Source organism: Varanus komodoensis, unplaced genomic scaffold (genome assembly GCF_004798865.1).
Source record: "Varanus komodoensis strain SLA01 unplaced genomic scaffold, ASM479886v1 scaffold46_1, whole genome shotgun sequence".
Classification (NCBI taxonomy): Eukaryota; Metazoa; Chordata; class Lepidosauria; order Squamata; family Varanidae; genus Varanus; species Varanus komodoensis.
Window position 1 is genome coordinate 79,455 of NW_025336043.1, and position 27,406 is coordinate 106,860.

Consider the following 27,406-nt stretch of genomic DNA (forward strand, 5'->3'; position numbering starts at 1 on the left):
TACAACAAGAAAATTGACATTTATTAATTGTATCATAAAAGTCCAGAAGTTAAAATTATATACAAGCACTTCATGCACATGTCAAGTTACAAAAAAAAAAAAAAAAATTAAAATCTGATGACAGTTTCCACAAAGCAAAAAGGAAGAGTCAACGAGGAATCTGGTCTTGCTGATACCTTGGGTGCTTGAATCCGACTCTCTCCCCAGCAATGAGGCTCTGAATCACCCACTCCTGGGTTACCACTGGCAGCTGCAATGCTGCAGCACATCTCAAGATTGCAGGTGGGCAGGAAGTGTCGGTCACCACCACATCAAACACACCCACGCTCACATCTAAAAGAAGAAACCAGAATGCCGTTGTGGGACCAGGATTTCCTGCCACTTGTTCACCAAGCGCTCAGTTCCACTTTCAGAGGAGATGGGTGGCAGCACCAGACAAAGGATGGGTTTGAGTGAATGTGCCCAATTCCCTACTTCATCCAGCCTCTTGGCAGCCTCCAAAAGCTACCTCTTAAAAACATAAAACCCAGCCTCAGAGTTACCACCACATCAGCCCCATCTTCTGTAGGGGGCAGGTGCAAGTCCCTCCCTACAGCATTCCAGAACTTTGTTTTATCCCTGACGGTGGTGAAGCCCCACAGGAGGCTTCTGGGGGCTTGTACCTTTGTTCCATGAGGCTGATGCTTGCTGCTTAACAGAAGCCGCTCCCCCGATCATAAGTATCTCTGACCAGAGTTCCAAGAAGTTTTGTGGCTCATCAGACACTAGAAGCACCTTCAATTTATGGAAAGGGTTCTTTCGGGGGTGCCTAAAAAGAATCACAAGTGGCGGGTGACCTATAGCTTCACTGCAACTCAATAGGTTTCACACCCACACCTTCCCCCTATCCTTTCCCTGCTCTTGGGGGCTTGGCTCTTCCAAGACCCACCATGACAAGAAGCCTCCGTCTCTCATCCAAATCAGTGCACTCACCACTCCAGCAGTCTCTGCTCATGCAGGCTGTAACCTGCTGGCAACAAGTAATTCCGGTAGTTCAGGAGCTGGTTCGCATGGCAACTGTCATGGACCCAAACATGAGACACACACGGTATTCCTCGCGCAAGGCATAGGAAGTATTTCCGGGTGCGGCAGTGCTGATCGGCTATCAGAAGACACTGAGAAGCCACACTGCACTGAATAAAAGGAGGAGAAGAGAGGGGCGGTGTTATTTGGCTTCAGAAACACCCCAAGCCCTGGCTACCTCAAGATATTCTTGATTGATCTCTTTTGAAGGTTTACAGAAATTAAAACGCCAGTGCAATGTGTTGAATCATCATAAAAACTAGAACCAGCAGCAGAGAAAGAGCAAAAAGCACAACAGTGGGGATTTTCTCTCCCCGTTACTGCCACCAACTGAATACAGTGGTACCTCGGCTCACAAACGCCTTGGTTCACGACCAAATCAGGTCACTAACAAAAATTTCATGAACATTTTTACTTGGGTCACAAACTCCGCATTGGGTGGTGACCAAGATCGCAGCCATCTCCCGCCACACCCCAACCAGCACGATTGTGGCCGTCTCCCCAACCCCATGAGTGGGGAGATGGCCACGATCGCTGTCACATTCATGCAGGGAAGATGTGCGTGATTGCGGCTGTGCTGTGCTGCACCCATCTTTCCTGCAGGAGCGTGCCCATGCCAGGATTTCTTTGAGAAGCACCACCCCAACAAAACTGTAACAAACAGAGTGTTGAATCTGATGAACGATAACGTGGTCTCTCATTTCCGGAGGGTTATGCAGTGCAGGAAAAAACAAGTGACTATAGACAGATTCTTCACCAAAATTGACCCTGCAGCTAAGAGACAAAGAAGAGAGGAAACCCCTGAAAGCGATCTCCCCATGGAGAGTCTTATGGAGGGGGTCTCTCCCTCAAAACAATAACCTCCCCCCCCCCAGGTTAGTGTTCTCCACTGTACTGTACAGGACTTGGTTACTTTGTTGTTCTTTGGCACTCTGTTTCAAATTTTTCTGATTTAAAAAAAAATAGTTACAAAATGGATTATCCTTATTTACATTGAACCTTATGGAGAAATTTGACTTGGGTCACAACCAATTTGGGTCACAACCAGAGTCATGGAACGGATTAAGTTTGTGAGCCAAGGTACCACTATACTTTAAAACTTTGTGTGTGAGAGAAGCACCAACTCTAGAAACAGTGAACAAGTAAAGGGATATTTTGTATATAAGGGATTACTTACATTTACTTAAGGGTTTCCAAAAGAGTGCTTAGTGACAGTTCTTTGAGATTCAGACACTGTTGCTGTTAGAAACTTCTAGGACTTCTTTTGCCTCAGGCCAAATTCTCTAACCTTAGGGAACTACACAGCCTTCCACACTAGTGGCTCCTTGAAGCAAGAAACTGAAAACTCTGGGGAAAGTCAGCACAAAGAACTGGTGACCAGTGACGGATGGGGGTATCAGGAGCTGGCTTACTAGAGCTTAGCCCACCCACCTCAGACTTCTCATTTGTAATTTGGGGAAAAAATAATTCTTTAAAACCAATACAATTGCGGCAAGTATCCACTCTGCCCCGCTGGGTATCCACTGACCTGGTCAAGAGACCCTTTTATGGGGTTCCAGCATGATGACTTTCTCAGCCTTCTCCCACACCCCAGCCCAGGTTTGCCAGAAGTCCCACCTGACTTTCATTGAAGTCCTCCAGGATAAAACCACCTCCAGTTTGTAGCTGCAGTTCCAAATAGTGTTTGTCGAAAGGTGCTCTGTCCAAAAATTCTGAAAACAGGGAGAAATGTAAGAGCACTTGACTTTTCCAAAATGTGTGTAGGGATGAATACCCTCATGAATTCCCCTCCCAAAAGAGTTGTAAAAGAATCCCACAAACCCAGAACTTTCCTTGAAAATCAGCATCACCATCTACTTATGTAATTTAAAATGTGACATATTGCCTAGTCTTAAGGGATGGAATCTTGAGATTATTTATCTATTTATTTATACTCTCTCACCGTTCTTCAACTCAAGGCTTCTCTGCCTATTTCACAACCAGCCTGTGAGATAAGTAAGGCTGAGATTTTCCAAGCCTCATCTGACACTAAAAGCGATGCCAACACTTGCAATACGGTAATCTAAGCGCCGCAGCCGTGTCAGCATCATCACTGCCAACGTCTTTTGGCCCAGTGCCGTTCAACATTTTTGTTAAAGATTTGGATAACGAGGAAGCACAGGAGACACTTATCAGATTTGCAGATGAAATAACTTTGGATGGGATGGCTGACAGCCTGGAAAGCAGTAACAATTTAAAGTCATCTTGATAGACTGGCACATTGGGCTTACAACAGAATGACGTTTAATAGGGACAAAGGCCAAGTTCTGCACCTAGCAAAAAGAAACCAAACGTATTGTTGCAAGATGGGGAATGCTTGGCCCAGCACTACTGCAAGTGAGGAGGATCTTGGAATAGTCATAGATCACAAACCGAATACGAGTCAAACATGTGATGTGGCTACAATAAAGGCAAATGCTATTTTGGGCTACATTCTAGAAGTATCACTTCCAAATCCCATGAAGTGCTAGTTCCCCTTTACTTTGGCACTAGTGAGGCCTTGCCTGGAGTCCTGTGTCCCCTATATATAGGGGGCTGCCCAGTAGGTCTGATATCTCTGATGACTGATGTTTTTTAGTTTTTTTTCAGTTTGTAGAAAATAATAATAAAATTTACTTTAAAAAAAGAAAACAGCTCCCCAGCCAGAAAGACAGGCATCCATCATTAAGGGAATCCAGGCTGGGTCTAGAATGAGATCAGCTCCTGCCAGGTGGGCTGTAACTACCAGCAAAGAAGCAGGGAAAGGCCTCCCCTGGGAGGATAGCCACTTGTTTGAGCTTCAGCATGATTTCGCATTGGAGGGGCCTGGAGTGGAGCTCTGCCCAAGGCAGAGTCCTGGCAGGAGACCATCATGTCCATGAGTTCTGTCAGATCCCCGAGACTCATTGTCTTCTTGGACAGGATGTGGGAAGCCAGATTTCACAACCTTCGACGAGAGGCTTGAACCAGTACTGTCTCCTAGCTTATCCAAAGTGCTGGAATCGGTGGTGGGCCAGGCGAATGAATATATGTGGGTAAGCTTCTGTCAAGTCAGGAAATCGCCTTTCCTGGGGGATTCTCTTATGGACCTGAGGGTTTCCATCCTGAACTTCTGCTTCCCAAGGTAACAGTTCACCCTCTGGAGGTCCAGGGAAGAATGGGCCCCTCTGTGCTGTGCCTCAGTGAAGAGAACTGAGAAGACCTCCCTGTACCAGCTCCTTCTGAAGGACCTTCTCTCTGCCCCAGATATGAAGCAGGTGGTTGATGGTTGTGAGCATCCTCAGGTGACTGGAGGTGTCCCTGAGCTGATGAATCCTGAAGAACCTGTCCCTGGGAATCTGTCTAAATTCCAGGGAGCATCCTTGCTGAACAGTTTCCAGGAAACAGCAGGTGGGACAACCTACCTCCAGACATCTGAGATGTGAAGCCTTTTCCAACTGAGGAAGGCAATCCTGGAGGGGGCTTCTTGGCCTTACAGGAAGCACTCCGGTAGGTCTTGGCTTATGCATGGGGCTGGAGTGGGGAGACTGGATTGCCTGGAACAATGAGCCACTGCTGAGGCTGCACCCCTGGCTGGTGTCTCCCACAAAGGCCTAGCCAGGGCTTTGCTGCCCGAATTCCTGGGCCTGGCCAGCTTTCCGGTGGGTTGGCCAAGCCCTAAGACAGCGTGGGGGGAGGACTCACCCACTCCTGTGGACCAGAGCAGCCTTCCGGGGATGCTGCCAGCAGCTGTGCCTCTTGATTGCACCTGAGCTGGTAACCAAAGGGCCCGGCTGAGGCAGGAGTCCCAGAACACCCATCCCCCGCCCTACGTCCTGTGAAAGCAGATCCTTCTTTCCTCAGTTAACTGCCCCTTCTGCCCCTTTCCTGAACTCTCCTTCTTCCTTCTTCAGCTTTTGTTTCTCTGGTCACTGTCAGCTCTGCAACTTTTCTTCAGCACACACTACCATGAGCTGTGGAGCTCTCACCTTCTTCCTCTTCGTTGTTCACGGCAATTTTCCGGCAACTGGGAAGTTTATCCGCAGGGCTTGCCATTGTGAGAAGGAAGGCATAGCCTAAAAAAAGGGTCTTGTTGAGGGGCAAAGGTCCCCACCGGTCCTCAACCGCCAGGAGATTTCCAGAGTCCCCTCTGCTGCTCGGTGGGTCCTCCATCTCCCTGGTGCCTGTTAGGGTGAGCAGGAAGGAAGGGACAAGCCTGTGACGGCCACACTCCTCACAGCAAGCCCCGACGGAGCACGAGCAGTTTCAGCGTGGCATTTCTCTCAGGAGACTGCGGCAGAGCCAGATCTCTTCCAGGTACAGAATACTGCACTAGGGTGCTCCTTGCCTTTCTTGAAATTGCCGGAGGGCATCTCAAGAGGATGTCGCACAACAGAAGGTAGATGACTTGGTGCCATTTGCTTTTCAGCTTACCCAAGTCACCTGAGAAGCCAGGATAACCACCGAAGGGAACTCAGACAAAAACGCAGCAAGCCCCAGAGAGGGAAGCTGTGTGAGAGAGAGAGCCCCGCCGCCCAGCCGGGGCAAGCCAACACTTGCCTGCCTTGGAAGGAGCCGGTCGCCTGCGCTTGCCTGGGGACCTCTCCTCATCAGAGATGGCCAGCTTCCTCTTGCCAGACAGCGGCGATCTGTGGGGTGCTGTGGGACTTTCAGAGCGCTTGCGAAGGGGTCCCGCGCTCCTGGAAGTGCTTGGGGAGCCAAGGTTGCGTCTCTTCCGCTTTCCTTCCACAAGGTTATCTAGGCTCACCAGGCAGAGGACAAGTCAGCCCCCTACCTTTGTGGGCTGCATCCTTCCAGCAGAGACACGGCCCTGTACAGTCCCCAAACCCACTTTTCCACAGGGCGGGAGAAGCAAAGCAACAAACTGGAAAGGTGACTGGACACACCTTTTCAGGCAACATTCCAGGCTGCTCTGCTCATTAGAAAGCACAGGGGGCAGAAGCCCTGACAACGTGTGCTGCTCTGAGGTCACCTCATCCCAGAGCCAGCCAGAGCCACCTTGGCCCCAGTGCTGCCGCCTCCGGACATCTTACCTAGGCTGATATCCGCTGCCTTATTCAGTGGAGTGAGGGGCTCATAGGGGCCGAGCCCAAATTGCTCCCGGAGCCGATTGCCTTGCTCCAGGGACAAGATGACTGCTGTCCGCCTGTACCACTTCCGCTGCCCGTCCTTCTCAATGCAGTAGAAGAGTTCCCCAGACTCCTTCCGGTGACCCTTCACCACCCCTGCATCAGGGACAAACGGGGACAGAGCAACTCACACACCAGGCTGCTGGGTTTGCTCCCGACACAGTTCTTCCCCCACACAGCCCCGACGGGCACCGTGATTTCTCCCGGGACAAGGCAGGCCTACCTGCACTGAAGTACTCATCTTCGGAGAGGGCGGTCACTTCTGTTTCCAGGGGGAGGGGGTCACACAGCAGGATATCTCGGCCCAGAACGTCACACTCATAGCCATCATCAAAGAGCAGCTTGTACTTGGTGCTGCCGACATCCTGTGTGATGGTTCCCGAGTAGAAGTAGCCGTTCGAAGACCATTTGGCCACCACGCGGAGGCCCACAAGGCTGTTCCCGGAGGAGGAGGAGAGCTCTGTGCTCTCCGAAAGGCCCAGCCGCTCTTGCAGGGGGATTTCGGGGGAGCTGCTGCGGCGCAACGAGGTGGTGGCCTGCTCCCGTCCCTCACGGGGACCTGTCAGGTGCGCAGAACGTTTCTCCTCAGATGAAGTGGCCGCTGCAAGATCCGCCATCGCCGGCAGTCCGCCCCTGCAGAATCACGAAAAGCAACTGCTGAGGGAAGCCTGCCGGGCTCCCAGTGCCCCGTGTCCCTCTTGCTCGCCCAGCCCCGAACCCTCCTGCATGTGCTCCTTCATTTTCAAACCGATCCTCAGTGTGCTACCTTGTTCCCGTCGACCGTGAAATGGGACGGCCTCTTCTCCCTCGTCCACGAGGAGTAAGAGGGACACTCCAGCCCTTCTGGTTGCTCAGGCCTTGCTCTTCCTCATCCTCACACACGGCAACTGGTGCATGGTCCATCTGGGCTGGGAAGCAGGGCTGGCCACCCGCCTTCTTGGGGCTGGGAAACAAAAAGTCAGCTCAGTCCCTGCACAGCCCCCCGGCCACATCACTGCCCTTCTTCAGTGCCCTGTCACTGAAGACGCTACGCAAGTCTCGAACTTTCACAGGCTCATTACATGCAGCTATGGGGATGAACCTATTTAAAAAGCCAAAAACCAAAACAACAAAACCAAACCTAACCCTGGAGTTTAAATTGCAATACCCATGAAAATCTCCTGCTGAGACACTAGAACACTTTGATATAACTTCCCCTCAGTTTGAGGCAACGTTACATAATGTTGGCCTTAAAATGTTTTGCAAACATTTGGAACCTACATGGCACCAAAAACAAGTCTCCAGTGAGCATGTTACATGCTTTCTATGTGAGATTTTAGCATAACAGAAGCTTCCAGGACAGCACAACCCCTATATCTGCCAGTTCAGTTACCCCTGTGGTTAACCTTGCTCCAAAAGAGAAGTCGTAAAGTGCCTCCTTCAAGTGAAAGTTCTCAATTTAACAAGAAAAGATAACCGCATGCTGAGGTTGCCAGGATGCATGCTAAGAACAAATCTGCCTTCCATCGTGAAAAAATAAGCGTGTGGGTGCAGGACAGTGTTTGCTGTTATCTGTATTTTCAGGCCTCCTCGGGGGCTTGGAATTGACCCACGTGGATAACGGGGCGCTGCAGTATGAAATGTTGGAATCCACATTCAGATACCGCAAAGTGAAAAGTACAAGACCCTTTTCAAGAGGAACTGTATTCCCCTCTCAAATTCAAACGCCAGAGAACATGAAATGCCCTCTCCTCAAGTCCAGACCAGGCGTTGCCTAGGAATCCGCCATCCACGTTTTCACTTACCACCAGAGGCCCAGGCCTACCTTGGCTTTCTCCCAGGAAGCAAGACGCCGTCTCCAGATGCCGTTCCTTGGCCAGCTCCCCCTCTGGGTGGCCCACTTCCTAGGCCAGAACTGGCAGCACTGTGAGCAGCCAACAGACCGCTGCTTCCTCCACTGGAGGTATGTTGGAGTCCCGAGGCCTTAGATGAGAAGGAGCTGATGTCTCCGAGGTCTCCAGAGGCTAACGAGGAGCTCCTTGTGTGGGAAGGAGAGACCTCCAACTCACACTGCTGGCATTCCACTACGGGCTCCTCACTCTCCTGAAAGGGAAACAGCGTTAAACGCGGGAGAAACAAACGGCTCCGGCAAGACTAGGCCAGGCCCGCAGGGCAGGCTGCTCAAGAAGCAGTGTCCAAGTTCCAACGCTACGCTAAGCCCCCTGAAAGTCCACCGCAGCGCAAGCAGGCAGCAAGGAATCGCCAGGGTGGCACCAGGAGGGCTCACGCTAGGCACGAGCGGAGATTAGCCAGGGCTGCGATGGGCAGCCAGAAGGCCGCCCTCAGGCACAATCACAGGAAATGGGTCCCTGATGCCATCAGAAAGAAATGGGGGCTCAACTGCTCAGTGTGGATGGTGCAAGGCTAGCAAACGACAAATAAAACACAAAAGTGCTCAATTTCCACTTTGGCTCAATCTCCTCCCTAAGGAGGATCTACGACCTTCCTGAAATACAAGCTGAAGGAGCAGGAAGGCAGCTTGAGACCAGCAGGCAAACTGTTCAGGGTCATCTCATTAGGCTGAAATCTCCAGGACCCAGTGAACTCCTTCTGGAGTCATAAAGCAGCTTGCAGAAAAACTCTCAGAAGTGCTGTCTATTATCTGTGAAAAAATCTGAGAGGACAAGGAAGTGCCTGGTGACCGAAGAAGGGCTAAGGCTGTCCCCGTCTTCAAGAAAGGAAAGAAAGAACCTGGGAGCTACACACCAGTAAGTCTGATATCAATCCCTGGGAAAACTCTGGAGTAGATTATAAGCATCTATCTGCAAACACCCTGAAAACAATGCAGTGATTTCTCTGCATTGATTTCTCAAGAACAAATCCGGCCAGACTAATCTGACTAAATTTTTTAATTGCGCAACCTCCCTTGTGGACTGTGGGAATAGTATAGCTTGACTTGAGCAAAGCTTTTGACAAAGTGCCAAATGATAGCCTAGCTGTCACTTTTAACTAGCTACAAGAGAGCTAGATCAAACAACTGTCAGGTTGCACAGCTGGCTGCAGAAGCGGAATCAAACCGTGCTCATCAATGGCACCTTCTCCAACTGGAGGAAGCAACAAGCGGGGTGCCACAGGGTTCAGTCAGGCCCAGTGCTCTTCAGCATGTTTATTAATTATTTGGAATGAGGAAGCGCAGGGAATGATTATCAAATCTGCAGATGACTATAATAGGTTGGAAGAGCTAATACCCTAGAAGACAGAAAGAGTCAAGGTAATCTTGATAGGGTGGAGCACCAGGCTGAAAATAACAGAATGTCATTCAACAGGGACAAGTGCCAAGTTCTGCACCTAGGAAAAAGAAACCAAACGCATTGCTACAAGATGGCTCAATGATACTGCAAGTGAGAAGGATCTTGGAGCTGTCGTAGCTCCCAAGAGGAATTTGGGTCAGCCGTGTGATGTGGCTGCAGAAAGGGCAGGTGCTATTTTGGGCTGCATTAACAGAAGTATCATTTCCACATCATGCCAGGTATCATCGTGTTCCTCTTTACTCAGCACTGATTAGGGCTGATCCGGAGTACTGCACCTAGTTCTGGGCAGCACTGTTTAGGAAAGATGCAGACAAGCTGGAAATCATTATTATTGCATCTCTATACCGCCTGTAGCTGAAGCTCTCTGGAAGGTTTACAACGATAATCACAGAATCATGTACTCAGGTCAGCAACCCAGATTCCAACCAGGCCTGACCCTGCTTAGCTTCCAAGATTGAGCAGGGTCAGGTACTCCGGGCTACATGGAAGCCTGATGAAATGGTTCAGAGGAGGGCAACAAGGATGGTCCAGGGACTGGAAACAAAGCCCTATACAGAGAGGCTGAAAGAACCGGGCAAGTTTAGCCTTGGGAAGAGAAGACTGAAGGGAGACATGATAGCTCTCTACAGGTGCTTAAGAGGTCGTCACACAGAGGAAGGACAGGATCTCTTCTCGACCATCCCAGACTGCAAAACACAGAATAGCAGGTTACAGGAAGCCAGATTCCGGTTAGAGATTAGCAAAAAATTCCAGAGCAGTATGAATGACCTAAGGAGGGCTCTCCCACACTAGAGGCATCCAAGGTACAGCTGGACAGGGTCCAGCAGGATGTGGCTCCTTACTTGGCCCAATGTGGGTGCTCCCTGCAAGAGTGCCTTCAGTGGCTAGAGCAGTTTCCCCTTTGTTTCTGCACCTGATTTGTTGATCAGTGGGGGGGGGGGCTAGTGACAAGGGAGGAAAAGTTCATTTCCCCCAGAGCCATGAGTAACAAGAGAAGAGGAACAGCAGTAAAGAGAAAAGGATGATTAACAGAACACAGAGATTTTAGTATTTTTGGTGAGAGAATATGGATAAGCAGCTGCAAGAGAGAGGATAAAACCCAAGAAGGCAGGATATGAAGGGCAGATCTCTTTCCTAGTCCAAAGCAGAGGAAAGAACTAAGCAGCAGTGTCGGGCCTAGACAGCCGCCTCTCTCCATCCCTGGGTGTGTGTGCAGGTTTGTCTCAAAAAGGGAGGAGTGAACAGCAGCCCAGCTCTTCCACTTCAAAGCCAGATGTGGCACTGCCACCTCTGAATGAGGACCACCTCAAAACACTGAAATATGGCAGCACCAATGTTTGATCGGAGCACCAAATAAGGTTCTCAAGGAGTAGCAATTCTAAGCATTTGTCATCGCTGGCACCGTGGCAGAAGGAACGTTCAACGTGTAGAAATCCTCACCGGGAGGCTGTCAGGAGGGCGCCTTACCTCAACCACCCTGCGATCCACTTCTACCCCATCCTTGTAGTAGACATCTGTGATGACCCGTGTCACAACAGTGCGCACTTCACGAATTGTTCGCATATGACGCCGCAGAACTCTGCCTGCAGGTGGGTGAGGCAAATCAAATTCTTCCCCACTCTGAAGAAAAGAGAAATCCCAACAGATTCACACAGAAGAATAACCCAGTAAGCCTCAGTCAGTGTTCAAGATATGCTAGGTGAGTTATGTCTAGTAAAATGCTTCATCGAACCTAATTTGTACCAAAATTATAGCACTCCTAGATGGGAAGGAGAACATTCTGAGCACTGCCCATTTTGGAATGTGATGCTGCAATTGCAGCAACATGGTAAGCAGGTCCACAGAATCCTGCATTCAGCAGAAATGCACCTAAGACTGCATAAGCCTCCAGGCGTGAGCTTATTGTTGGATTTCAAATCCATGTGCTTTATTCTGCCACCTTTGCTTCAAAAGAACATACTGGCGTAATAAATTCCTAGAGTTTACTAATTTGTTTTAAAACTTTATAATGACACAGTGCCAGTAGTACTGGCTCAGCCACCACAGCAATTGCACAGGGAGCTGGGGCCAGGCCGGCCACAGAGAGTGTGCCTCCAGAAAGGCACCCTGCTCCTCCTCCCGTGGGCAACCTAGGCCCAGCCTCCGCTCACTGGCTCGGGCAAGGCTTCTGCGGCATTCCCAGGAGAACTTACCGGCTTCCAGGCGGGGTCTTCTGTTTGCACGTTCGCATGCTGCTGCTCAGGCCACACCCCGAACATGCTGGTTCCTGCTTCTACCTGGCTGCGAGAGGTTGTCTGTGTGGCCGCTGTCATGAAGGCTGCCAGGCCCTGAAGCAGCTCTCCGCCCGTCTGGACACCCCTGCTCCTGGAGCCAGCCTTTGCCACGGGGCCTTGATCACTCCCTTCTGCAGTAAGAAGTGAATTGGGCTTCTCTGGGGCCGTCCACACAGTGCCCAGCTCCATGGCCTCTTCCTCCTCTGTGCAGCCCACTGATCTCTCCGCACTCAGCCCGGAGTCCCCAACAGGTTTGCAATCCGATGACGCAGGCCTCTCTCGGCTCTGCACAGTTCCAGCTGGCAGCTTCTCCTCCTCCTCTTCCTCCTTCGAAGGTGGGAAATCAAACGGGTCACTCCTGAAACCAATCGGAAGGACGTAAGGGCTGGCCAGCTGGATCAGGCCAAACAACAACCACATAGTCCAGCATCCTGTTTCCACTAGCAAGCAGCGGGCTGTTGAAGAGGTGTGCAGCAGAGCATGGAGGTGCTGGCCTTTCACTGTTGAGCCCCCGCAATTAGCTCTCCGAGTAAAAAGGTACTCCGCTAGCATTATTCAGCATGCACAGACCTCTCTTCCAGGACTGCTCAGTCTTCTCTGAAAGCAACTGCTCACACGCAGCAATCCGAAGCAGCACCGTGGAACAGGCGTGCCACCTCCGCTGCTGGCCTCCGGCCGGTTTCCAGTGATCCACACTTAGCTGTTTGCCTGCGAACGGCACCCGCTCACCTTTGCTGCAGGAGCAGCAGGGAAGGGGCTCTTCCCCCTTCTAACGCCAGCGACAGCCCAACGCGTCCGCACAGCAAAGCCTGCCGGTGCACCGCCTGCCCTTCCCCTCCCCGTTCCCCACTTGCTCCCTGCACCACCACCCAGGTCCCCGCCGGCCACACCGCAAGAACTATTTGTCTGAAGCAGGACAAGGGCAACAGCGCATCGCTACTCGTAGCACTCGCTCCCTTCGGCGGAGCTCTTCTGAGGTTCGACTTTCAGGGGGTGGCTGCATTAAAAATAAAATTCGCATCCAGCAGCATTCATGTTCTAATCATGACTTGGGACTAAACCATCTCTCGCCATTTGGGCAACTTGCCACCAGTTGTTGAGAGAAAAGTGTATTTCCATCCATCCCGAAAAGCTAACTTTGGCTTAGAAATGGGCTGGTTTATAATTTTGTTTATAATTTCCACTTTACCCCTAACTTCCCCTTGACCTCTTCCCAAATAGCCCACTCAGGGTTGAGTCTGGAGTTCCATATTTCGCATTACGATCTGCCCATAAACAACCCATCTGGATTTTCAGCACCTACTAAAAACATATCTTTTCCAGCCAGTATTCCCAAGAGGGTAATTTTGCCTTCTGTACAAAGCCATTTTTGTACACCGCTCACAAAGTCCTTTAGTATAAGCAGGTCGTACGCATGGAGTGAACGATGGGGAAGCTGCAAGGAGCACAAAGAGGCAACCAAAGGCCTTGCCCAGGCAGCCATCTGCAGACTTGCCTCAATGATAAATGAGAGAGCTCAGGATCTTGGCCCTTGTCTTCATGCTGGGCTTCACAGACATGAGAAAACACAGATGTCATCTTTCGAGAGCTGCAGGCAAACATGAACAAGATTTAGAGGGAATCATTCCATCCCATATGAGAAGCAGTGCCCACAGCCAGGCAACTTGGCCAGGATTCGGGGACTCACAAACAACCCAGGCACATGCAAAAGCTCTGGCTCAACTGGCGGTGGGGGCCAGGTTCCATTCCTGCAGGGCTCCTGCTATACAACAGCTGCAGTGGACCAGCTCCAGCAGGTCTCTCCAGGGTCGAGAAAACCTGCGGCTAAGAGCCCTTTCGGTCAACCAAGGTTCCCAACCACATCGCCTTCCCCTCCCTTCCTGCATGCCTCGGTCCTGAGGCGGAGGCTGCGCCCCTTCCCCCTCTGCTTGGCTGCAACCCTTCATCCTTTCCCAAAACAGGTTATCTTCCCCAAGACATGCAGAGATCCTGGGAGTCTAATAGAACAGACCTACATTGTTCGGTAGGAAGATGGCAGTGAAGGCCCTTCCCACTGCATGATCTTTGCCATCTCTACCACGAGGCACTTTTTATTAAATACCAGAAGCATCCGTTACCTGGAAAAAGTTCTTGTGACGGGGCTCTTCTCACTGACTGCAGGCTCTGAGGAGCAAGAACAGGGGCATAAGGAGGCAGTTGATGCACCTGCCCTCCACCCACTGCCCTCCTTCAGCCCTGGAACAGAGTCATTGGGCAGACTTGCCCCCTTCTCATTTCCTTAGCAGGTGGTCTCCTCAAACTGCTCAAGCTCAGGAGCTCCATGTGTTTGGGGAGAGGTTACGTTCAATCATTCTCATGGGCAAGCAACCTTACTTGTCCCAACAAGCCCTTCAAATCCAAGTTTCCCCAGCTCCCCCCGCCCTGCCCCAGGCAGCAAAAAAGTATCATGAGAATGAAGGGGTTGCTGGTCAAAGACAAAAACAGCTCTCTTTGGAGCAATGTTCCCGGGAAAGTGAGGCCTCCTCCACAGGCACGCACTTACTCTCCAGGCTGAAGGGCACAGACTCGTCACTCTCCTCAGAAACAGGCATGACGAGGCTCATCCGCAGCGAGAGCTTCCCTTCCTCCTCCCGAGCAACCGCGAGCCTCCCCCCGTGAGCCTCCTCCTCCATCTCGGCAGAAGCCAAAGTGCTCTCCACGGTGCCGTCACCGGCGTCCTCTGCTGTGACATCACTGGTTGTGATGGTGCTGTCTGGACAACTTCCAGCCACTGCAAGAAAAGGCGGGTGCCGCTGTCACCGTGGCCATCCCCGTTTCTCACAACGCTGAAGGCATCTCCCCATCCCTGAAGCAGGCTTAGGCCCTGCAGCAGCGGCAGCAAATGCTTTGGCCCCTAATCCTGCAGTGCTTCAAATCCAAGATGGGCTCTTTTCACCACCTTTGGAAGTTCGAGCTGGCTTTGGGCTGGTTTTCAAGCTGCCAGCTAGCAGAAGCATCTCTCTTGGAGCTGCTCCATTCCCTCCACCCAGAAACTCTGTGCTCCGCCATCCAGCTTATAGCCCTCACCTTTCCCAAGGAAAGCAGAGGTGCACAGGACATGACCTCATCTCCCACCTACCAATAGGAGTGCTGTGTCGTCTCGGCCCTTTCTTGAGCTGATCAATGAAAGGCGGAGTGGTGGTTGTCAAGGGCTGAGCATCACCCCGCTCCTTCACCAAGGGGAAAAGACGGGGGCTTTCTGTAGCAAGACACAAGCAAGGGTGAGCTCAGCACAGGAGTTCGCCACACTTGGCTCTTGGGCACTCTGAGCACAGCAGCCGCCGCCCCACAAGCCCTGGGCAGGCACAGAGGGGACTGGGCAGCAGCCAGGGCCTGTCTGGATCCCTGCATGCTGCCACGCTGGCGGCTCGGCCTGTGAGGAGGTGGAAGACAGCTCCCCACCCACCTCATCTATAGCAAAAGCCACCCTTTTTGCCACCCCCACCAAGTCAGCACTGGCAGCTGGGGGGCAGGCAACCCCAGTGTTGCCCAGTCCTGCGTCACAGAAACGGCTGACAGAGGAAAAGCCTCAGTTGCCCCACTTACGGCACCCCCGGCCCCGGCAGATCCAGGAAACTCACCCGTGGGCAAGCCGGCCACTGTGGGAGGGGCCCCTTGGCAGAGCAGCGCCTCTCCCCGCAGCCCCACTGGCTGCTGCGGTCTCTCCCCCTGGTTCTCCGCGGCCCCCAGACGGGCCGCCTGGCGCACGGTCGCTCCTCCCTTGTAAGACATAGGCAGGCTCCCCGGCACGGCTGCTTCGCTTCCGGGGATCGGCGGCCTCCCTCGAAGGGGGCCTGGCCCCGCCTCGCCCTGCTGCTGCAGCACCGCGTGCCTCTTCTCCAGCGCCCTCAGCGAATCTGCCTCTCCTCCCGAGGGCAGCAGAGGCGGGCTCTTCTCCGGCCAGACTGCTTCCCCGCCCGTGGGCCAGCTTCCCTGCCCCATCCGCTGCTGGCGCCTGCTGCACTCCCACTCGGGCTGGGTCTCAGGCAGCTCCAGCACCACTGCAGGACTGGCCCTCGGGGACCTGCTGTGCCCTTCCAGACTGGCCTCCGCTGCATCGCCCCTGGAGTCGCCCTGCAGGCTTGCGGGCTCCACGGGTACTGGCTCTCCAGATTCCTGGGGCACGTCTTGAGTTTCCCTCCTGGCTGCACACGGTTCCATCTGCTGCACTGCCGCTCTGTCCTGAGAACGCAGCAGGTGAAAGGAAGACTCTTCACCGCTTGGCAACGTAGCTTCTTCTTGTTCCTCACGAGGCGTCTCTGGAACGGCTGTGCAGTCTGGCCGCGAGGCTCTCTTGGCCAGCAGCTCATCCTCATTTCTGAGGGTCTCGCTCGCTCCAGCCTGGCGACTGAAGGCACCTGTTGCTGGCTGCCCAGACGTGGACCGGCGGTCTTCACCGAACTGCTGCCTGTCACAGTGGTCAGCCGAGCAGAGCTTCTCCGCCGAGGCCCCGCGAGGTGCTGCCGTCAGTTGCTCAGGATGTGCCACCCTAGCCTCCCCTTCCGTGGACTGGCTGTATCCACTCGCAGACAGTGCCAAAGCACATGCCTCGCCCGAGTGCAATGGAGAAACGGCCTGCGTGAAAGGGGCCACCGCTGCTGCCTCGGGCACCTGAGAGCCATCTGATGGCAGGCGAGCATCAGAAAGGTCCCCTTTCTCTGCTTGTGCCTTGGTCCTTTCCTCCAAGCTCAGGGTTGGGAGAAAGGTATCCTGAAACAAGAAAAAGAAAAGCCAGTCCAGAATGTAAATGCTCCAGGCCTGCTACCGCCACCCTCACTTACAGGTACAGAGCCTGGCACAGGCCAGGAGGACTAAAGTCTCTGTACTGGAAGCCAGCATGATTCCAGATGCAGTACAAGGTGCTGGCAATTACCTTTAAAGCCCTTCCTGTCTCAGCTCCAAAATACCTTCCGGGGCACCACACATTCTGCCTCACCCACTGAGGCCTCTGGAGATAATCTTCTGAAGCTTACCTCTGTCTACCACCTAAAGGGCCTTCACAGTGGTTGTCCCTAAACCATGGAGTGGCCTGCAGAGAGAGATGCATCAGATACCCAGGCTGCCCCTTTCAGAGGGCAGTAACATGTCTCTCTTCTGACAGCCCTTCCTAGATTAGTTCCCCAACTGGTTTTACATATTATGCTTGCTTTTTTAATTGCTGTTGGCTTAAATCTCTTGTAAACTGCCCAGAACCTAACGGAATGCGGTGGTATATAAAAATCAAAATAAAGATTAATACTTAAGTAAATACTGTAAGATTTAAAGTTAGTAATTTTAGATCATGTTCCCATTCCTTTGGACTTGCAATTTACAAATTCACCAAGGTGTACTAGTCTCTGGCATTTTACTATTTCTTTGTTAAATAAAAAGCATTTTAAAAATTAAATTTTTGCCAAGGTACATGAATAGTCTTAAAATAATGAGGGCACAATTAATTCATAGTCTGTTAATGGGAGGCTAAGCGAGCTGCTGATACAAGGCCGAATGATCACCTAAGCCTCCTACAAAAACATTTTAAGGACCAAATTGCTTTACCCTTAAGTAAATGGATGAGCAATCATGAGGGTCAGTTTGCCATTTCTCCAACTGCACAAAATTACCAGGAGGCACAGCAACCCATCTGCATCCGTGCACCCAGCTGGGTCGCCGTGAGAGGCTGCGTTTGGGTTCACTGAGGTTTTTGGGAGACTTTTTCAACATGTTTGCCGATACACGATGGCTGATTTGCACGAACGATGTGCGGTGATGACATTTTGTTCAGCTGAGTGTTCAGCAGTTTCTGACCAAAAACGGGATGGCCCCTGTGTCCCACCCTCCCTATTCACCCAACCTCACCTATGTGACTTTTTTTTGTTTCCCCAGATGAAAAAAGTCCTCAAAGGGAACCATTTTGCCGATGTGTAAAAGGTGCAACTAAAAACAGCAGAAGCACTAAAAGGCATCAAAATCGATGAGCTCAAAACCTGTTTTGAGCAGTGGAAAAAACATCTCAATTGGTGAATCGCATCAGAGAATACTCTGAAGGTTATTGAAGTTGTACTGAATATGTAAAAATAAATACCCACGTTTTAAATAAATTCCTGTTTTTGGGGGGTATTCCCTTGTGTACGTGCTACATATCTATATAACTTAATGAACTGTGCAGATCTAACGTAAGAAAACTGTAATACTCCATATTACAAACATAGAAACAGAAGGGGCCTCCTAGGCCATCTAGTCTGACCCCTGGCTCCAGACAGCTCCGCTCATGACATGCCCACCATGTGCATGTCTAGCCTATCTTTGAACACCCTCACCCTCAACCACCTCCTGTGGAAGCCCATTCCATACCCTCGGGGTCCTAAATGTCAGGAAATGCTTCCTGGCATCTAAATGGTACCTGGGTTCCCTGAGCTTGGCTCCCTTGGAGCGCGTCCTGCCTTCCTCTGCAGGGGAAAACAGGTCTCTACCCACCTCCATGTGACAACCCCTCACATACCTGCATGTCGCCAACAGATCCCCTCTGAATCTCCTCTTCTCCAGGCTGAAGAGACCCAGTTCCCTCAGTCTAGCCCTCAGTGGCATCCCCTGCAAACCGGCCACCAACTTTGTGGCACTGACCTAAACCTGGCTATATCCTTCCTGTAAGGAGGGGCTCAAAACTGAACACAATACTCCAGTTGTGCGCGCACCAGAGTCGTATAGAGTGGTAGTAATCCCTCTCTTGATCTAGAAGCCACACTTCTGGCTAAGCAACCAAGGGTGGTGTTTGCCCTCTTAACAACCACATCACACTGCTGACTCAATTGTTTTGCATTTTGTTCTTGCTTTATTGAAACTTACAATAAAAGGTTAGTTAAAAAAGAACAGTTCATATCTACTAACACGCCAAAGGGGAAGCAACATGCAGCAGATATCTACACTAAATTGGTAGGTATGACTTTCACTATCACATCAGGATAGTCTAATAATATTCAAGCCACGGATTGGAGAATGCTATAGGGCTAAGATTACTATTTGAATTGCTTTGATTATTTATTTATTTATTTGCTAATACCATTCAATAGCATTCTTATGTCATTCTTAATCATTTATATTTTCTTGTTACCTTCTCTGAGCATTGATATATTTTAGCTAGTGATATCTATCCAAGTTTCTATTTTTCCTAAGTGACGGTATTATTTTTAGGCATTGTATGCCAATTAACTAATTGATTAGTTTCATTCGATTACTGAATCTGTCAAATCTCTTACACTGGTCATACTTTGACTCACTGGATTGTAAAGATCCACATCTGAGCTCAGACAAGATCCCTGAACTGCCAAGGTTGTGCCCCCCATGACCTACATGCATCCCAAAATAGCCCCCCAAGAAGCCAGTCTCTGTGCTGAGCACCTTCTGACTACTCACATGGGAAAACTCGGGTTGTGATGGTACGATCAGTGTTGGCGCAAACGCTGGCGCCTCCTGAAAGACAGCTGCGGGTGCCTGCACCTGTCCTGGAGCACAGCTTGCCACGGAGTCCTCTTCCTGCTTTCCTGCTGCAACAGAGGATAATGGGAGAGCAGAAGATTGCCTCCTCCGCTAAGAGGGCCGAGTTATTCCCACTGCTGGGATATCCCACAGGGAAAAGAGGGGGGTCCTGCATCGGGCAAATGGGTGGACTCAGTGACCCTATACGCTCCTCCCAACTCTACTAGTCCATGAATATGGTGCTGACTGGGTCTCTACACTTCTATTTCAGCTCTCAAGAAAAGGGCATGCCTCCCTAAGAACTAAGAGGAAAGGAATGAGAGTATCTTCATTACTGAGCTCCCACAGTTAATACTAAGACTTGGCCAACCAACAGTTCCCAGCACACAGGATGAGATACCTTCTGCTTCCTCGTTTGTTGGACTTCTTGGAATGATGAGAGGCACAGGTTGAAAGACCCCAGGAGATGATGCAGCATGAGCTGAAGGACACCTATGAGGTAAAGTAATCAGAAAGATAGAAAATAGGCCGCTCCTTTTGTCTGCACAACTTCACAGCAGAAAAGTAACTTCCACTTGAGCAAATCTATCTGTGCAAATTAACGGCAGAGATATGAAAACAGATCTGGCCTCCATGCAGCTTAAATGCTGTATCTCCTTAAGAATAACAAGGGCTTCTCTTTGAGAAATGCAAAGAAAGGGAATAGAAGAAACGTAACCAGCGTCAAGGAGCGCAGAAGGAAAGCAGCCCCCACCCCCGACCTGCCAAGGAACAATTCTTCCAAAGGGCAGATACATTTAAGAAGGCCATCACTACATGGATAAAGAATTGTGCAACTGACTCTGTTCGTGAAGTCAAGAGGCGAGGCTTTTGGAGGTGAAGCATCAGTGACTTTGCGGGGTAGGTAACACCAGCAATCTAAGCAAATTGCTCGCTTACGTGGAAGGCGGGCCCTGTCCAGAGAGATGAAGAACATGTAGGGGATCAGCAGGCGTAGATACCGAAGAACTTTCTTCTTCCTCTCTGGAGGTAACACTGCAACCCTCTACAACAATTCAAAACAAGAGGTTAGCAAAATTCAATAGGAGAGCTACTATACACTTTCATCAAGCAATCCACAAGACACTTTATCTGCCTTAGACATGTGTATCCTGGCTTCAGTTGTCTTCTCTCTAAACCTTAAGGTAACTCACACATCCTGTTGCACCTGCTTAAACCTGAGGAGCACCTCTGTCTGGTGCAATCTCCACGTCTAGAAAAAAGGCAGGCTGCTTACGCGCAACTGTCACTCTCCAAGTAGTCATCTTGCACTCACAGGTTTGGGCTCCGTGCCACCGTAAAGCCAGATGTCAGGAAGATTTCATAGCCGAGAGTTTTGGCAGAAACTCCTCCCCACTCCAGCGCTTGGTACATCAGCATTTCCACGCATTCCCTTAATTCCTTCAAGACTGCCTTTGTGACTGACCTCAACCTTAGTCTAGCCCAGTCTCAGTACAGGAAAGTAGGATTAGGATGACACTGAAGAGGGGCCAGAGGGTGGGCTGCGTAAATGCACAGACAACCACTCTCGGTCGCACAGAGAGCTATAGACTAGTAGCTCGTAAGCCAGGAAAATGGTCTGCTCCACTCACGTGCTAGTCACTCTCTGAGGTGACAGAGGGTGTCCTTTCTTCTCTTTTCACAGAAATTTTATTACATTACAATGTATACAAATACAGTGGCATTACTGATATCCACAACAATATAGTTAATATAATGAAAGGACAGGGTCTCAGGTGCCTGCAGCTGCCTAGGGAGAGAAAGGAGATGGGACAACTGCTGAGCAGGAGGTACAGTCAGATACACTCCCCAACTCCTGATACAGAAGTCCAAGTCACCGACGTACAGCAGGTCCAGGTCAGGAACCAGATGCTCCTGGGCAAGGCCAGTAAGATGTTAAAGCAAGCAGTAGGTACCTTGGGACAGGATAGCAGGCAGGATTCAGGAACAAGAAGGCATGGCAGGCAGGGTAAGAAAGCCAGGCAGGGTAAGACAGGTAGGGCAGGGCAAAGTGAGGGCCTGGCCACGAGGGTATGAACTGGCAAGGTGCCCCTCATCCAGGCAAAACAGTCAGAGAGGATGGGAGTTTGCTGCTCCACCTCGTACATTTTTGAAGACACTTTGAATGCCATCAGAAATCTAAGAGGAAAGCAGGAAACAAAAGAATATGGTGGACATGGGCAGAGGGCATGAGAGGACCGGGGGGGGGGGCAGTTGGTGGAAGGAAGGAAGGTAAATGGGCGACAGACTAGCAAACTAGAACACAGAATGGAAAAAAGTAAGTGGGTAGATGGAGTAAGATTTTCAAGGAGAAAAAATAAAGAGAGACAAAGACAAATAGAGCTCAAGAACTTCCTGAGGCATCAGAAAAGACGGTCAAAGAAAAACTGAAGGAACAGGAGGAACGCCTCCTATAGAGACCAATTACTAGGGTAGAGGAGGAATTCCCACCAAAATCTCTCAGCTATGAACTCATTGGAAGATCAGGCTCTGCCCAGGCATACTGCCCCACGTGAGGTGCCTGGAGACCACAACAGAGGACTGCTTCCTGCTGCACAACATTGCTAAGACGCTCTGGTGGTGGGTAGCTGATTTTCCTGCAACCCTGAACTCTCAAGATGCTTTAAGAGAGTCAATAGCACCACTGATGAAATAGCCATTAAGAAGCCAAAGCAGATTCTCAATGCCCCGTGTGACTTCATTCAGCACTGGCGATCCATTTTACTAGATAATGAAAGTCAAAGGCATGAGCAGAAGAGGTGAAAATTGCGGTATTAAAAACAAATATATGCAACAGTAGCAAGAACAGCATTAAGAGGGATGTGTGGATGGATATTCTGAAACATATTTGGGTAAAAAATGACTTCATCAGCATCACCGAATTCCACCTTTTCCCTCTTCAACCCACCCATCTTTTGGCTTGCACAGAAAGCCTGTATGAATGACTAAATTCTCTCAAGGAACAACATTCATTGTTCCATGAATATCTAGAAGAGTAAAACTGCAGCAAGCCATTCTCCTTCTATCTGTAGGAAACAAAAGGCAGACATCACAGCGTCATGCAGTCCGTCTTCACCTGTTGCGCTGCTCTGGCCAAACATATCCTCCTGAGTAGATAAGAACTCAGGATCCTGTGAATGCCAGCTTGCGGGATCCTTCACTTCTGGGATTCTATCAGGATGGCAGGGGGAAGGTGGGCTTCTGGCAGGTCCTTTATGAAACTGTGGAGTTCTAGGGAAGGCGCTGGTCACAGCCTCTGACCTGGGAACAGCAGCATGAGTGGCACATACAGCACAGCATGAACGTAAGCTAGGAATCTCCCAGTGAGTCAACAGGCCACGCAGTACCTTTGCCAGCAAGTGAAGGCAGGTCTAGTCCAGACCAGACTCCCATGAGGAGCCTGCGAGGACAACCCCTTCCACTTGTCCTCCTAGAAGCTGGCACCCGGAGGCAGGCTGCCTCTGACACGGAGGCGCTGTCTAGACGTTCTGAGGAGTAACCAAGGATGGCTTGATCCTTCCCCGTGGAAAGACCCTTACAAACTTTCAGATGGACACCACCTGCATCTGTTGATGTGATTGTTTTCAATTTCCCAATTAGGTCCAGAATGTCATCTCTTGTCATAGCTATGCACATCACTACCTCAAACTCCTTTCTTGTGTATGATACAGCTATCTAACTTAAATGGTGTAGTCAGAGCCAAACATTTCATTCAGCTTTCTTGCAATTTCCTAATCTTTCTTCAGCATACCTTTAACTCCATTATCATGCAACTGACCGATCACTTTCCCAAGTGGTTTCCTGCTTCTGGTTTTTTGTTGGTCTTTGTGTTATTTGTTTATTTACTGAAAGCTTTTATAAACCATTCAGTCAGCAACTAGCTCTCAGAACAGTGTACAAGAATTAGTAGTAAACTCAAAATCATTTTTTCCAATACTACCACTTCTGTAGGAAGCCACCTACTCTCCAGTAACTCCCTTGAAACTGCTCATTAACCAAGCTGGTACTGTTGAGAATGAAAAGCAGTTATTCTAGGAACACTTTCTAAGGTCAGACAGATCCAGACTCATCAGATAAAGCTATAATCCTGGGAGCTATAATCCTCAGACCTATCTTCCTCAGACAAGTATTGAATGCACGTGCATGCTTTATTTGCTTTTTGCCGCAACACCTTGTCATTGAGGCCAAGATGTTTTGGTCTCTTCTGCTGACTCAGACTTAACAATTGATCAAGTAAATATTTACGTTTCAGAACAGGCATTCTCCGATCTTGCCTCTTCACACTGTGCTGTTACATCTTCAACTGTAGGTATAAACAGAAAAATAATCAGGAACTGGTGCTTGTCTTCACCCATTGCCTAGACCTTCGCCCAGACCTGGAGCTATCTGTATCCCTCTTAAAAATTAATCTACACCTCTACACCACCGTCACACCTTTCACCTTAAGGATGTAAATAAACATAGACTCCATTGCTTGAACATCAACCACTTTTGTTGTACTTGAGTTTGCATGTTTACCATCTTGGCTGAAAAGGGGTTCTAAAAAACTAAAAAGTGGACACACTATTGTGGGAGCTCTGAGTTAGCCTAACATAAGACAAATGGTGATACACGGCATACTAGTCAGGTAAGGGCATCACAACCCAGGCAGGTAATGACCGCACCGTTTCCTGAAAGTAATGAAACAAAACAAGGAGATGGCTTTAAAGCAGATGGAGGGAAGTTCCTAGAGGATGCAATCAAGTGCCTATAAGCAGATACATTTCATGGCAGTGAGGGTGGCAAAAAACAGTATTTTACTAACCTCCAGTCCGGGGTCCTCAAACTTTTTCTAAAGGAGGCCAGTTGACAGGTGCCAATGGTGGGCGCGGGCCGCCAAGGCGGTGCTGGCGGGGGCGGGGGGGCGGGCCGGTGAAGGAGCGGGGCACACACATGTGCACACGAGGCAGGGATGGGGGGGTGCATGGGGCGAGACGCCAGCTTGCTTGTGAGGAGATCGTTTTCTCCGAGCTAGTCCAAAACATGAGCAAGCTGCGCATGCGCCCCCAGCAAGTTTGAGGACCCATGCTCTAGTCAATCCTCTTTGCTGCCAGCATCGCTTTCTAGGATCATCTGAGGCCTACTGCATAATGGTCCCATGGACATCTAAGGCCTGCTACAGTGTATTTGCTAGGCACTTCCAGGATAAAACCTCTTGCAACTGCCAGGATTTAGATTCCACTGTTATTGCAGATCAGTCAGGTGAGATCTTCAGAGTACAGCGAATGAGCATGTTGACAAGGAGCTTGGACAGGTACGTGCTATTGTGTCCATACTGGATGCTTGCCCCTCTTGACTAATAGAAGCTAGCAGGGAGGGAAAGGTAGCTGCACCAGGGAAATAATCAATGCCTCTTTAAGAAAGGGTATGGTCAAAGTTTATGGGTTCAAATTATGGGAAGCCAGATTCCAGCTGAACCTTAAGAAGATCTTCCTGGTTTCAGTAATCAATGCTTTGGTCATCTCTACAGTAGATTACTGCAGTGGACTCTATGTGGGGCAGCCCTTGAAGACTGTTCAGAAGCTACAGCTTGGACAAAATGAAGCAGCCACATTAATACAAGGAACCAGAAGATCCAAACAAACAACACCTATTTTGGGTCACTTGCACTGGCTCCCTAAATACTTCCAAGCCCATTCAAGCTTGGGACCACAATACTTGATGGAACGCCTTTCCCAACTGCAATGTACTCAGAGACATTAGACAGAACATCTTTTTAATTATAAAGTCTGTATTAGGTAAGTAAAATATGTATAGTATTTCTGCTATATTTTTGAGAGAATAATGACAGAAAAATGAAAACCCTCCAGTTGTGTCTATAAAGCACATTATCCAGCTAATACCTAAAGCATGGTATACCCCATGCTCTCCATCAACTTCCTTTCTTAAAAGATGCTTTAATGAACAGAGAGCAGGGTTCCAGGCCTCAGCCAATTGATATTTGTTTGGACGTTTCTGGAAAGGGTAGTCGTGCCGTGCAAAGACTAAAAACAATTCCTCTGAACTCCTCAAAACATATTGTTTGGAAGGGTACAATTCCAGAGGGAGAAAACAACTTTGCCTATCCAGAATAATCAGCATTTTACTAAAGAAGATGGATATGTTGGACTGGTGAAACAACTTACTGTATTCCCCCACAGTATAACTTGGCCAAACTCTAAAAATAATTTCTTTTAAAATGGTTTATTATTTACCTAGCATTTTCATCCTCTGAAATCTGCTTATACGCAACTGAATGGGCCCCTCTTCTGTTGCTTTCACAGGGAAAGAAATGCCAGTAATCAGTATTACTGCAATGCCCCCCAAAACAGAAAGTGCTGAGGGAGAATCAACAAATCATGCTCATTTATTTAGAAACTGTTGTGTATTCCTTATGCAAAAAGCCTGTATACTGATAAGAGAAGCATGGGCTAGCATCCAATACTATCTGCACACCAGTGGGACCTACCACGAGGCAATGGGAACCTGCCCTTCCCAAAGCTATCAAAAACTGGTGGAAATGCTTGTTTATGAAATGGTGCATAAACAAAAAATGCTTGTTTATGAAATGAATCTCACAAACGGGACTACCACTCACTTCTGGCCTTTGTTTTGAAAGCACTAGTTCTGCTCAAAAGCTGCTATTAAGTGGTATTTACCTGCTCTGGGACTCTTTTTTCACCTGAAGAACAGCATAAAATGCTTTACATGAACAAACAGCATCCCATCCTGCCTCAAACTGGTAAGCAAGCGACCCTCTGCACAGAGAACGCACCATCTTTAGAGTCCTGTTCCTCCTCCTCTTGCTCCAAGCCAGTGTTAACTACTGGGGGTTGCATCTGCTTCAGGTGGCCTGCATCAGGTTCTGTCACATCTCCTTCTAGATCCTGGCTCTGGGAGAGCACTAGGCCAAAGCCCAGTTGTGATGTGCCTGAGTCTAACATCCACAAAGGGGATCATTGTCATTAACATCATCACATACCATTGCATTTAAACTACCATTCACCTGTGAAGAGACCCCTTCATATTAATACTACAATATAATTTAAATAGCACAGACAGCGCCAACTAAAATGTCTGCTACTCAAGATTTGAACTGGCACAGAACAATTATGGTGTCAGTGCCAGTCTCACTTTCATAATTGTGGTCTGACAACCAAGAACATGCTTTCCCTTATACATAAAGTGAGATGAAGCAAAAGTAGCTCTTTCCAAAATAATCCAAGTGAATTAAGAAATACTGTCTTCTCAGGCTGTGGAAAAATGGGCACGTATAATTTTAGTCTCTGAAGTAGCGCACTGTGTTTTGGTCCTGTGCCCTACAGGTATTCATAATCATTCAGAGCTTCCGAGGGAAACGCTAGGCCCGCTAAGGCCCTGCTGTCGGGAGGGGGCAGCCTCACCTAGAACAGGCCCCACAACCAACTCCCGGGCAGGACGGATACAGCTCCAGCGCGCATCCGGCCCTTCCCGACCCCCGGCACCGTCTTTAGGGTGCGCACAGCCACCTGCGCCTGGCAAGGGAAGGCGGGGCGGGGCGGGGCAGGCGGCGGCGGCACCCCGTCCAGCGGCAACACGCAGGCCGAGGTGCACTGATCCGACGAACAACCGGGCGGAAGGGGCTCCGGCGCCCCGCGAGCCCGACCAGCGGCCTGGCATCCCCCGCCGCGGCCGCGCCCCCCCCGGCCCCGAGGGCGAGTCCCGGCCCGCAGCACCTCACCTTCGGCCTGAAGCGAGCCTTCGCGGGCGTCCGCCGCCGCCGCCCTGCAAGAACAAGAGGCGCCGCGCGCCCGAGTCAGCCTTGCGCGGCGCGGCCCGGCGGGCCCGCCCCCCCCCGGCGCCGGCGGGGCTGCCCCCCCCCGGCGGCGGCGGCGACCCACCTGCTGCTGCGCGCGGCGGGCGGCGGCAGCTGCGCCAGGACCGGGCTGGGGAGCACTGGCGCCCAGCCCGGGCAGCGCGCGGCTTCGGCGGGCCCGGCCTCCGCCAGGCCTCCGCGAGGCTCCGCCGAGCCGCTTTGTGGGGCGGCCTGCGCCCCCTCGACAGCGCCGAGGCCGGGCAGGATCGGCGGGCCGGCGCTCCCGGGGGA

The 27,406-nt window shown here is 50.4% G+C and overlaps 1 protein-coding gene across 8 annotated transcripts; it reads right to left on the bottom strand.

The window, feature by feature from the left end:
* On the bottom strand, positions 1-27,069 carry TP53BP1 (tumor protein p53 binding protein 1). Of its 8 annotated transcripts, XM_044444857.1 has the most exons (24): positions 27,041-27,069; positions 26,096-26,257; positions 23,548-23,605; positions 22,379-22,563; positions 20,203-20,308; positions 19,664-19,755; positions 19,201-19,331; positions 15,393-16,521; positions 14,891-15,010; positions 14,315-14,542; positions 13,890-13,935; positions 13,268-13,360; positions 11,692-12,130; positions 10,967-11,119; positions 8,014-8,291; positions 6,976-7,152; positions 6,433-6,842; positions 6,114-6,305; positions 5,620-5,817; positions 5,049-5,243; positions 2,680-2,774; positions 973-1,172; positions 663-808; positions 1-333 (listed from the first exon to the last, which is right to left on the bottom strand). In XM_044444857.1, exons 2-24 carry the CDS (start codon positions 26,157-26,159, stop codon positions 149-151), a joined length of 4,920 nt encoding a protein of 1,639 aa, XP_044300792.1. In that variant the 5' UTR covers positions 26,160-26,257; positions 27,041-27,069; the 3' UTR covers positions 1-148. The 8 variants fall into 8 exon arrangements, 7 of the variants coding, with proteins under 7 accessions (XP_044300792.1, XP_044300791.1, XP_044300790.1 ...); XM_044444856.1 differs by lacking the exon at positions 27,041-27,069 and having other exon boundaries at positions 19,201-19,328; positions 26,096-26,744; XM_044444855.1 differs by lacking the exon at positions 27,041-27,069 and having other exon boundaries at positions 26,096-26,743.
* Positions 27,070-27,406: the final 337 nt, after the last annotated feature.